The sequence below is a fragment of the Zingiber officinale genome, chromosome 1B, assembly GCF_018446385.1.
Source record: "Zingiber officinale cultivar Zhangliang chromosome 1B, Zo_v1.1, whole genome shotgun sequence".
NCBI lineage: Eukaryota > Viridiplantae > Streptophyta > Magnoliopsida > Zingiberales > Zingiberaceae > Zingiber > Zingiber officinale.
The window spans coordinates 152,799,132-152,812,446 of NC_055986.1; the positions used below are offsets into that span (position 1 = coordinate 152,799,132).

A 13,315-nucleotide genomic window follows, 5' to 3' on the forward strand; every position below is an offset into this window, starting at 1 on the left:
TTTTTGAAAAACTAGTCTTACTTACAAATAATTTTCAAATTTCTCTTAAAGTCTTATTTAGAATTTCAAGACATGTTTTCTTCGTACTTAAAATTTCAAAATGTCATTGTAATAATGTTTCTACTTGGAAAATATTTTGAAAAAGAAAATATGTATTTGAAACATTCTTTTTGACTTGAAAATATTTCTAAAAATTATTTCTCCTAGTTTTTTAAAACCCTAGTAATTTTGAATACTTAGAAAATTTTATTTTTTTTAAAAAAATATATCTTGAGTACTTAAAAAATAATTATAAAACCTTTTTAAAATATTTTTTTAAAAATTCTAAGTGTTTTCAAATCTCTAAAAGTTGTTGAAAAATCTAATGCATTTGAAAATATCTATTTTAAATATTCTTGTTAAAGTGTATTTTTCAATGCCCTTTGAAAAATTATTTCCACACACTTAACTATTTGTCTTGTAGAAATATCTTGACTCACCCTTCATATGTTTTGTTTTGTGATGTTTTGGTCTCTTTGTTGGCTTTTGATATATATCAAAAGGGGAGAGGATATATTAAAGTTAAAGTTTAAATAGTTTTTCAAGAACTCCCAAAACATTAATTTCAGGGGGGAGATATTAGGTTAAGGGTGAGTATTTTTTGAAAATATATTTTATATGTTTTTCTTAACTTTAAATCATATTGCATAATAAAAAAAGAAGAGATTATTGGTATAAGGAGCACCAGATGATCAAATCTAGGTTTTGATATTTGCAAATGTTCAAATTTAAACTTATTTGTGATTTAACGATGTTGATCAAGTGTGCAGATAGCTCAAGAAGAAAGTCTTAATAAGACTAGGAAAGTGAAAATCCTAGTGAGACTAGACAAGGAAAAGTCCTAGTAAGTCTGATGGACTAGATACTAGGTAGCTAAAAATCCTAATAGGTTAGTTGAACCAGATACTATGCAAGGTGGAAGTCTTGGTGGATCAAAGACACGAGGCGGGAAGTCTAGATGTCAATGGATCGGATGTCTAGCAGGTTAATGGGTCAGAGAGGACTATATCAGAGGAAGTCTTGGGGGTTAGAGAATTGGATGCTGAGTAGGAAGTTCAAACAAGTGTGGAGGACCGGATGTTTGACAGACAGTTAAAGGTAAGGACGTATTCTCTTAAAGAGAATAATAGAAGTCGGTCTGACATAGGATTTCATTGAAAATCTAAAGTCAAGACCGAACAATTGTAAGACTATTACCATTTATATATTATACTTGTTGCGCTAACTCTGTGATATAGTAGCTTGAGATCAGAAGCTGACTAAACTAGGGTACTCTGGGTGTCTGGATAGGATCTAGGCAACCGGAGGACCGGGTGATTAGAGAGGATACAGGTACATGGAAGAAGATTAAGTTGCGACAGAGTTGGATCAGATATGAGGCCTAGCTAGGGTGGCCCGTGGGTTGGGGGGGGGGGGGGGTATACGGGCTACCAGAAAAGGTTATAAAAGAAGTTGCGAACAACAGTCTCTCACAATACTTTCAATCAACTTCCAAGTCTCGTCTTGCTCTGAAATTCTCACGCAACGCCCACATGCTGCTCCGACAACCACGTTCAACCTTGGATCTTCAAAGTTGTCGATAAACTAATTGTTCAATTATTTGGTTTATTATTTAATTCTTTAAATGGTAAGAAACGATAAACGTGTTACTATTTCTTGAATTTTTGTAATACCAAATCTTTGCATCTGAATCATTGTTCAAAGGAGAAGACTTTTAGAGGATTGTCCATCGGAAGCGGCCAATGATTGCAGGCCTTGGACTAATAGCACATGTTGTGAACCAAGTAAAAATAAATATGTTCCTTTGCTTGTGTGTTGTTTCCACTATGTACTTTTGAAAAACATAAAAATAAACAAGACGTGCTATTCCCCCCTCCCCCTCCACGTCCTTTAGCGTTCTTTCGATCCAACAAAAAATCTTAACATTACTAGAATCCTCACTTTTAGAAGCCAACATTCAAATCTACATGAACTTACAAAAGCCCTAGATTGTCTCAAACAACTTATGACAGTTTACTTCAAGGGCTAAGTTGACCTAACAGTCAAATGGAATGTTAGTTGCCGAGATTTAAGTTGACCTAGCTCAAATGTTAGATTGACCTCACCCTAGATCAATCTACCATAAACTTTGCTTATAAATATAAGCACTAACTTCTACAAGTTTCCATAGAGTAAACCGAATAATGACCTTTGAGTCGATCTACCTTATTCCTAGAGACTAAGTGATCCGGTACAAAATTAGGGGATGGGTCGACTCCTTGATGTATCCATGGTTGAGCTCTTTTGGGAGGTCAGATACTCATTAAATTGTCTCCTTTGAAGTCAACTTTTGTCGGGTTGACTTCAGTTGGGTCAACTTTTGTCGGGTCCACTTCTATCAAGTCAACTTTTGGCGGCTTAGATTTTGTCGAGTCATTTTTTGTTGGGTCAACTTCTGTCAGACCAATTTCTATCGAGTCGACTATTGGTAGGTCAACTATTGTTGTGCTGAGCAACTCAAGGACTCAAGGGATGATCTCCGACGATAGTAACTGGAAAGATTGGGAAAAGCGTTAGACAAGAGGCTAATATGAACCTTGGCAGGACCCCTCCGATACTCAAGTCAGATCTCACATAAAGGTTAGAGGAAGAAATAGCAAAGAAGTGAAAACAATAATCTCATATAGCTTCCATGTTGTCACTATTACCTTTATATATGGAATGAAAAGGTGGCCAAAGTTCTCAAAGGGCATAGCTCTATTTTGTTTACCAAAGGATGCAACCTCTTTGTAATTATCACGTCACATCCGAGTTCAAGAGCGATTTGAACTTAACTCGGATGTGACTCGGATTGATTCAACTTGAGATCGATGAGAGTTGGTTGACCTAACCCGAGCTCAACCAAGTCAGCCTAGGTTTGACTTGGATTCATCGTGAGAATGGATGTGGACTTGTTGTTGACCAAGTCTTGGGCTAGTCACATGATCTCCGCCATCTCTGCCACATCACTAAGCACATAGACAAAGTCTCTTCGGAATGGTGTGATGGTTGAGATATGGAATGTTACCATATGAGGTCTTGGGATCAAAATTTGGTACGTTCAAGCACGTCTTCTCCAAGCTTTGGCCAGCTGTACTAATGACTAGTAATCACCCATGATTTACCTTCTTCGTATTGACTTAGGGACGGATTGACTGGACGCTAAAACGAGAGAATCACCTTTTATATCACATGGACAAGACCACTTAATAATACCTAGATAACCTAATTACAATAAGCTCGGCCATAAAACTCCCTAAACCAAACTATTCAATCTCCAAGATTAATTCAATTCATTCAACTCATTGACCAAGCGAAAACATAACATTTAAGAAAATATGAAAGATAAAATGACAATAATGACACTTGAAATAAAGAATATTATAAATGGAAACAGATGGCTCCTGCAATTTTCTATGATATTAAGGGTGTCGATGCAATTTTCTATTAAAGAGACGTCGGAAAGTGAGGAGATGCGGGCATTTCTCATCGGATCCCCTTTCCAATTTCCTCCGAACGATCGCCTCATCGTGAGATTGTGGCCAAACGGTAGGAGAACTCTCCCGTTGCTATTTTTGTTTTTTCTTGCTTTCTTCGGGTTTGTAGTTTCTCGTTGGTTTCATCATAGATCAGGAGTAGGGCAAATTACATGGTTCCTTCTTTTCTTTGTTTTTTGGAATGCGGTGTGCTGGAACTCGTTACTTCTCCTATTCTTCTGCCAAATTGATAGGTTCAATCGTTTGTTTGGAAGAAAAAGAGAAAGTATTTCTGTTTAGAAGCCCCCTGAGTGGATACCTTGTACTTGTATTCAAAGTCTTCTGCAGTTCTTGCTTCAAATCAGTACCTTTTGTCGAATAAGTGATCCATGGAGGGTAAGGTTTATGATTGACATCTAGGTGCTATTGTGACTTGTGAAGTTCATTTTTTGTACAAGTTTTTTTGAGCTGGTTCTCTGAGGTGCTATACTATAAGTCCAGTATTCTTATTTCAATGTACTGTTGGGGCAAAAAAAAAAAAAACAAAACAAAACAAAAAAAAAAAAACAAGGTTTTCATTTGAGTATAGCGTGTTTCAGGAGCCGTCTTTTTCCCCCCTTTTCTCTTTCAGATTTTCTCCTGTTTTACTGTTAACGAGGTTTGATCCTTAATCAGATCTGCCTTCCTTAGTTGAAGGCTGACTGAGGACCTTGATATGCCATTCATATGTCTTGGTTTCTGGTCATATATGGTGACAGCTGTATATTTGATTTGGTTATATTTTGGGAAAATTTGCCTGCGGTCCTCATTGGCAAACAAAACTTTGCATGCAGTTCCCATTGACAAAAACATTTGTTTCCACTCCCTAGCCAAACATATTTACTTAATTGTCCTTGATATTTTTAGGTATAAAAAGTCTAAAAATGAGTATAATTCCTCTTAAATTCAGTACATTAAATTAGAATATAGTATATTTTCTATCAAATTTAGTACGATTCTTTTTCCACTTCAATTGGATGGAAAATATACTAGATTTTCTTTAAATGATACTCAATTGGATGAAAAATATACTAAATTTTCTTTAAATGGTGCTGAATTTAGGAGAAATTATATTAAGCAGGAAAAAAGTCGTGCTCAATTTAATAAAAAATATACTCAATTCTAGTTTAAAGTGCTAAATTTAATAGGAATTATACTCGTTTTTAGACTATTTGTACCTAAAAAATATGAGGGGCGTTTTGATAGAAAATGTCCTTGATTCTAGTATAAAGCGCGGACTTTAAGAAGAATTATACTCGTTTTAGTATATTTTCTATCAAATTGAGTACGATTCTTTTTCCACCTCAATTGGATGAAAAATATACTATATTTTTTTTAAATGGTACTCAATTGGATGGAAAATATATTATATTTTCTTTAAATGGTACCGAATTTAGGAGAAATTATATTAAGCAGGAAAAAGTCGTACTCAATTTAATAGAAAATATACTCAATTCTAATGTAAAGTGTTGAATTTAAGAGAAATTACAATTTGAAACTTTTTGTACCTAAAAAATTTGAGGGGCAATTAGGTAATAATATATGCATAAGGAAGTTGAAGCAAATTAAACTTTGCATGCAGGGAGTGAAAATAAGGTTTTTTGTGATTGAGGACTGCATGCAAAGTTAAAGTTGTGATTGAGAATTTTTCTCTAATTTACCGTTATATTTTTTATACAAGAATCTTCATCTGCACAAACAAACATATGAGTGCATTCTCTTCTATCCTTCTATATATTCTAACGTTGAAGATTTTTCCTCAAAATAGTAAGTTTGTACTGTTTGATTTGGTGTTTAGCAGCAAAATTTTTTATCATTCTTTAATATCAGGGTAAATTGCTGCTAGCACGTTGTAACGGTGGAGTAGCAAGTTAATTTAATCGAGCATTAAATAAGAAGAAACATGAACAAGTTTCTAGCTATCAATTTGGAAGATGCTTGCTTCTTAGAAATGTTTTCTTTACTTCCGTGTGCTACATTGCATAGTTAAATGTAGTTTCTAGCTTGCTTCTAGTTTATCTTCCATAATGTTCTTATTAGTGTTGTAATAAGTTCCGGTTTATTGGTATGAGTTTTAATGCATTCTTTTAATCTCTAAATGCAAGAACTTCACTCAACAATATTAATTATGTATTCATGAAGTGTCAAATAAAATCTCTAAGTCATGTTATCCAAATACTAACACATTGAAATACACCATCTTCCCTTGAGAAAATTTCTAAGATTTAGTTTGATCAAGAACTCTTGTTTTTTGAAATAATATTGGATAAAAGTAATGTCTATGGTTCCTTAGGTAAATCTGCATTGGCAGATGATTGATGCATTAGACCCCTTTTTCTTATGAAACAATTTGGTTACACAGTATAACAATAACAACAACTAAAGCTTATCCTACTAGTTGGGGTTGATTATATAAATCATTCTACGTCATTGGATTTTATTCTCTACTATATACAACAACAATCAAGCCTCATCCCACTAGGTGGGGTCGACTAAACTTTATTCTCTATTATATTATCATTTATATTTAAATAAATTTTATCATATTTTATTATTACTAATCAAGTCCTTTTTTTCCTCTTTCTTATTTAATATGTATTTATCATAGTTTAACATCTCCTAATTAAAGCATTTATTGGTTATGTAAGTACATATTCATACCATCTTAAACTTGTCTTTTAGAATTTTTTCCTCAATATATGCAATCTCAATTTTCTTTCGTTCTCATTTTTTATCTGTTCATTCTCTTATATTCGCATATCCACCATAACATTCTCATCTCAGCGATCCTTATCTTATACTTGTGTACTTGAGTTATATTCCAACATTTAGCTCTATGTAACATAACAAATCTAGCTATTATTTTGTAAAACTTCCTTTTAAATTTTCATCTTGCTTGTATTTTATATAAGAAATCTTTGTCAACCCTTCTAATCTTTTACAAAAATAATTCTAAGGTGGCGTTTGGTTTAGAGGTTTGGGAATGAGGGAATGAATTCATTTCCAAACTTTGTGTTTGGTTGATGGGAATGAAATCAAGATTTTGGAATGAAAACTAAAAATTTGGGTATGGATGAAACCCACCTCCTCCCTTGGGTTTTGATGGAATGGGAATAAGAATTAAGTTTTGGACGAAAATACCCTTAGTATATTTGTTCAATTTTTCTTTCATTTCACTCTCTCCCCTTCTTCTCTCTCATCATACTTTCTCTCTCCTCATTCTATCATCAGATTCATCACATTTTCTCTCTCAACATACTTTCTCTCTCCTTATTTTCTCTCATCACATATTCTCTATCATTTTCTCTCTGTATTCTCTCTCATCACACACTCTCTCTCATTATTTTCTCTCTCTTCATTCTCTCCTCATTTTTCCATCATACTTTCTTTCTCCTCAATCTCTCTTACCATACTCTCTCTCCATATTTTATCTCATCACACTTTCTCTCTCTTCATTCTCTTCCATCACACTCTCTCATCACACATTCTCTATCATTTTCTCTCTATATTCTCTCTCATCACACTCTTTCTCTCATTATTTTCTCTCTTCATTCTTTCCTCATTTTTTTCATCATACTTTCTTTCTCATCATACTTTCTCTCTTCTCAATCTCTCTTACCATACTCTCTCTCCATATTTTCTCTAATCATATTTTCTCTCTCTTCATTCTCTTCCATCACTCTCTCTCCTCATTTTCTCTCATCACACTTTCCCTCTCTTCATTTTTTTCTATCACACTTTCTCATCATACTTTCTCTAATCTCTCATCATACTTTCTCTCTCTTCATTTTTTTCTCATCACTCTTTCTCTCTCAACACACTTTCTCTCTCATCATACTTTTTCTCTTCTCAATCTCTCCTATCACGCTCTCTCCCCTCATTTCTCTCATCACACTTTCCCTCTCTTCATTTTTTCCCATCACACTTTCTCTCTCATCATTTGTTTATTTCACATTCAACTTTGTCTTCCATCTAATTTTTTCTCTTATTTTTCTCTAAGGGTAAAAAATGAAATTTAAGTTCATTCCGATTGAAAATATTCAACTAACCAAACATTATTTTTAGGAATGATACCCAAACTCATACCCATTTCATTTCACAATACTATGATACTCATTTCCATTCCGATTCCTAAGAGAGAACCAAACGCTACCTAAATACTTAAAGTTCTCAGTTGTAGAGAATTGTATCTTCTATTTTAACAATTGTCTTATTATGTATAATATTATTAAACTTAAATTTTATATAACCTGTCTTTACTCTACTAAGTCTTAAACCTTTCGTTTCTTGTCAAGATTGAAACTTAGCATTTACTCTTTTACGTGTTATAATATTAAAAAAAAAAAGTGCAGCTTGGTGCACGAATCTCCCGCATGCGAGGTACCGGGGAAGGATCCATTGTATGCAGCCTTAGCTTGCTTTTTGCAAGAGGTTTGCAGGATTCGAATCCATGACCTTTAGATCACAAAGCAACAAATTTTACGTGTTATAATATTATTGAATTTAAATTTCATATATTATGTATTTACTCTGTTAAGTCTAAAACCTTTCACTTTCAATATTTCTTGTCAAGATTCGAGTTACTCTTTTACGTGTCTTATCTATCAAAACAATATCAATTACAAAAAACATGTCTATGGTAATGTGTCTTGGATGTATTCAGTGAGTTTACCCATGATTAGTCTAAAAAGATAGAGACTTAGAGTCGATCCTTGATTAATCATATCTTTACGGAGAATGTTTCAATTAATTTGTTGAGAGTTTTCACTTTTGTTATTACATTCTCATATAAATTCTTAATTATTTTAATATATGCTACGCTAACATCTATCTTTTATAAAATTCTTAATATAATTTTCCTCACAGCTTTCTCTTAAGCTATTCTAAATCCATAAATACCATGTGTATACTGATGCCGGTTCTAAGTCCGGACGAAAAATGTTGAAGGTTGCATCAGGTTGCTAATCAATGTCAAAACACAAGTGAATGTTCTATGAATGGTTACATGGTAATGAAGAAAATAGTTCAGAAAATATATTTAAGGAAGTCTGTAAACAAATGCCTATTTTCTACGATGTAGGTTTGCTGCTGATACATTATATATATTAACTTTGTAACTCATTTCTCATGAAAATTGTACAGGGGTTGCTTATTCAAATTATAGTTGTTGGATTTGATTGGCACCTATAGCTAAGAATTACTACTTCAACCAAGGAAGCCATGCTACGGAACGTGCACAAGGAAACAGAAACTCATGATAACAACAACCAGAAGGTTTATCCACAACCGATGGATGAAACTTCAAATAAACAAAAGGAATCTATGGATGCACTAATATCGAGGATATTCAACAACATTTCCTCTTTGAAAGCAGCATACATTCAACTCCAGGATGCTCATACTCCCTATGATCCAGACAAGATCCAGGTTGCTGATAAACTAGTTATCGAGGAATTGATGAAGCTATCAGAACTCAAGCATTCACATAGGGAGAAAAATCCTAAGCTCCTGTCAGCAACACCCAAGGATTCATCTCTTCTTGCAGAAATCCAAGAGCAGCAAAGGTTGCTAAAAACCTATGAAGTCATGGTGAAGAAATTTGAGTCCAAGATTCAAGCAAGAGACTCTGAGATTGTCCAAATACAACAAGAAATCCAGGAGTCAAGCCAGAGACAGTTAAAACTAGAGAAGAAATTAAAGAAGAGGGGTCTACTCTCCAAGGAATCAGAGGGCTTTATGGAGGAGAATAATTTCTTCTCCATCGAGTTGACTCCTAGTCTTTTTTCCTCAGCTGTAGATACAACATATAAATCCATCCATGATTTCTCAAAACCATTAATTAATATGATGAAAGTTGCAGGCTGGGATCTTGATGCAGCAGCTAATGCAATTGAACCTGCACTAGTATATGCCAAAAGGGCTCATAAGAAGTATGCTTTTGAATCTCACATTTGCCAGAAAATGTTCTGTGGGTTCCAGGAAGAGAACTTCTCCATGGAACTATCAGACATTACAGTTTCTTCTGAAGGATTTTTCCACCAGTTTCTTGCAGTACGAGCTATGGATCCTCTGGATATACTGAGCCAAAGTCCAAATTCTGTTTTTGGCAAATTTTCGCGGGAAAAATACCTCCTTCTTGTGCACCCAAAGATGGAGGCCTCTTTTTTTGGTAACCTGGACCAAAGAAACCATGTTATAAATGGTGGGCACCCTAGGACACCTTTCTACCAGGCTTTTCTTAAATTGGCCAAGGCAATATGGCTTCTACACAGGTTAGCTTATTCATATGTTCCCAAAGTTGAGGTTTTCCGGGCGAACAAGGGTGCAGAGTTTTCAGAAGTCTACATGGAAAGTGTGGTGAAGAACATAGTAGTATCAGAGGGGGAACCAAGACCTCAAGTCGGGCTTATGATCATGCCAGGTTTTATGATTGGAGGTAGTGCTATACAATCTCTTGTGTACCTTACTGGCGTGCAGTGTGCTGAATGAAGACCATGACTGTTCACAACTCAGACTTTAAGGAAGCTTCAATTGCTTGTAGTATGCTAGCTAAAGATATGTTAACAAATACTCCAGAATTAGACAATCATGTTTATTTTTGTGATGAATATCTAATCTTAGCTTGGCCTACTCTCTTTGCACTATAGTCCAACCCTAATTGCACATATCATCAATCACTCGAGTCCATATTATGTGTGCTTTTGTTTTTGTTCTTTATGGTGATGAGTTGCCTACCCCTGTTTACACATGCTCAGTCATTCAAATATAATGTGCTTTGGTAGTTCCATAAGCCAGATATAATTTACCTGAGCAACGACCTTACTGCTGTTTCCTATGGAGGATACATACTCAGTGTTTATTTACTGAAATTGAAAATATCTAGTGTAGTTTGTGCCTCTTGTCCATATTTATGCTCCACGAATATTTGCTAACTAAAAAAAGTTAACGGAGTTAACCCTTTTTTATCAAATTGCATAGGTTATCAAAATTATAGGATAATTTTAAAATGATCAAATCATATATCCATTTCTTATTTTATCACTAATCAGATTAATAAAAAAAATTAATCGAATCAATTTTTTGTTTGAAAGTCAGTCGTCTGATAATTTTTATCAGTCGAATTGACTTATGTTTGTACCAAAATTTTAAAATTTTGAATAAATTAGTCGGTTGATTTTTTTTTTTTTGTCAAACGATTTTGAGCAAAATTAGTTGATAGTCCAAACGACTTCGAATTGATATAAAATTAGTTCATATGTGTTTGGCTAGTGTTTTTGATTATATTCATACTCTTAAACATCAATTTGACTCAATATATTAAGAACATACGATTTTTTAAATACAAATTAAATTTTTCAAACACATTCGTGTTTAAAAAAAAATCACTACTCTTAATATATTTAGTCAAAATGATATTGAGGGCATGAAGAGAATTAACGAAAGCATAGGAGCAAATCAGCTGATAAACCAAATATCATCGGATTGATATGAAACTGGTTTCTATGTATTTGTCTAGTTCTCCTGATTATATTCATACCCTCAAATATTAATTTGATCCAATATATTAAGAGTAGTGATTTTTTGAACACGAATTAAATTATTCAAAGATATTCGTATTAAAAAAATCACTACTATAAATATATTGGGTCAAATTGATATTTGAGAGCATGGGTATAATTAGTACAATTAACTGAACATATAGAAACTAGTTTCATGTGAATCCGATGTCGTTTGGTCTATCAATCATTTTTGGATAAAATTGACTGATGGACCAAACATCCTCGGATTGACATGAAATCAGTTTCTATGTGTTTACTTAATTCTCCTGATTATATCCATGCCTTTAAACATCAATTTGACCTAATATATTAAGAGCAGTGATTTTTTGAACACGGATTAAATTTTTCAAACACATTTGTGTTAAAAAAAAATCACCGCTCTCAATATATTGAGTCAAATTAATGTTTGAGGACATGAATATAATCAAGAGAATTAAATGAACACATAGGAATTGGTTTATATCAATTCGAGGCCAAAACCAGCTCCTATATGTTCGTTTAGTTCTCCTGATTATATTCATGCCCTCCAGACGGTAATAAAGTCCGCCGATGGCAATCTTCCCACTGTTAAAGGCAGCGAAGCCTCCACTTTGTCGTCTCTTTCTCCATCCACCTGATTCTCCTCCCCCTCCTTCACATCTGCTTGGTAGTAATTGACTCTAATACACTAGTTGATTAGTTTTTAGTCCGAATCGAGGAGAAGCATTCTTTTTATTCTATTTCTACCTGAGTTGACTATAGTAGTCAATTGCTCCATTAGTCGACCACTAACAACATTAGTTGACGGGTTAAACCTTGAATCCACTTAAATCATAAATTCAGGATTTCAATTCTCAATCGACTATACCGTTCCATCAGTCAACTATTGTAACCCTGCACTCAATCAAACCACAACTTCATCATTTTGATTTTGTTAGTCGACTGTTACTACTTCGTCAATGGACAGACATTTTGGTTCCAGCCACACTAAGGTTGAAAAAAGTTTCACTAAGGGATTTCATATCTTTGGGACTTCCTACTTGCCTAATACACGTCAATCTTAACTTACCATCATCTTTGTCTAGGATTCAATGACCTTAATCTATGACTTCTAGTGTTAAGAGCGCCTTACCTACTGGACTTTATCATGCCAAGAAGCTTTCACGCTTCCCAGTCCTCAACTACCAAGAGACCTCTATGCTTCAAGGACTTCACTTTGACAAGAAGCTTTTATGCTTCCAAAATTTCCACTACATGCTTCCAACTAAACTATCTAACATCCAATCATTATTAACCTACTAGAACTTCCATTATTAAGTATCTGATCATTCTGATCTATTTGAACTTTTACTATCATGTATCCTAGGCTCATTGATCTACTTAAACTTTCTTCACAAGTAAGAGATCTATTCTTCCTTCCATACTTGCTAGACATTAATGTACGTTCACCTATCTAGACTTCTTTTATTTGCTAGACACCTCATCTACCTTCATCTATTTGGATTTCTACTACCAACAGTTGAACTTCTCCATCTTCCAACTCCCTTGTCAGACTTTCAATTCCTAACATTAATTGGACTTTTCACCTATTCTAGCATCTGTTGGACTTCCCAATTGTCAACTCCTTATTGGAATTCTATTTACTAACTATTTGGTTAAACTTGTTCCACTTGAATTTTTTATATTGTCAACCTTGACCAAGGGCTAAGTGTACCAACAACCTCTTAATAACAAATGTTTCTCAATAACAAACATATTGCACTAACACTAAATTTGTGAAGAAGGTTATAAAAGGAGTTCAAAAGGGCTGCAAAATAGAGAATCTATTAAATATAAACAATTCTCACATTTTGTCTATCTTTAAACTCTATTATAAACCTTGCTTTCTCATTTGTATCTGGTATATTTTTTAATTGTAAGCGCTTTCTCCATCTATACTGCCTTTGAGAAGGAGAAAATTAAAGGTGTAAATGAACTAAGCTGCTCATGAATTATTTGAAGTTCGATTCGATAAAAACTCGTTTAATGAAATTTGTTAAGATAAACAAACCAAGCTTAAGCTTCACAATATTCGGTTCGTTAGCTAGTGAACATATTCGTTAAACTCATGAATCAACTTTTAAATAAAATAATAATAATTTTGATATTGAATTTATAGATTTTACACTTACTTATAAAACATATAGACAAATATATTAAATTTAT

The 13,315-nt window shown here is 33.7% G+C and overlaps 1 protein-coding gene across 2 annotated transcripts; it reads left to right on the plus strand.

Moving 5' to 3' along the window:
- Positions 1-3,473: 3,473 nt before the first annotated feature.
- Positions 3,474-10,202, plus strand: LOC121985298 (protein GRAVITROPIC IN THE LIGHT 1-like). Of its 2 annotated transcripts, XM_042538664.1 has the most exons (3): positions 3,476-3,606; positions 3,788-3,929; positions 8,715-10,202. In XM_042538664.1, exon 3 carries the CDS (start codon positions 8,793-8,795, stop codon positions 10,059-10,061), a length of 1,269 nt encoding a protein of 422 aa, XP_042394598.1. In that variant the 5' UTR covers positions 3,476-3,606; positions 3,788-3,929; positions 8,715-8,792; the 3' UTR covers positions 10,062-10,202. The 2 variants fall into 2 exon arrangements, with proteins under 2 accessions (XP_042394605.1, XP_042394598.1); XM_042538671.1 differs by lacking the exon at positions 3,788-3,929 and having other exon boundaries at positions 3,474-3,606.
- Positions 10,203-13,315: the final 3,113 nt, after the last annotated feature.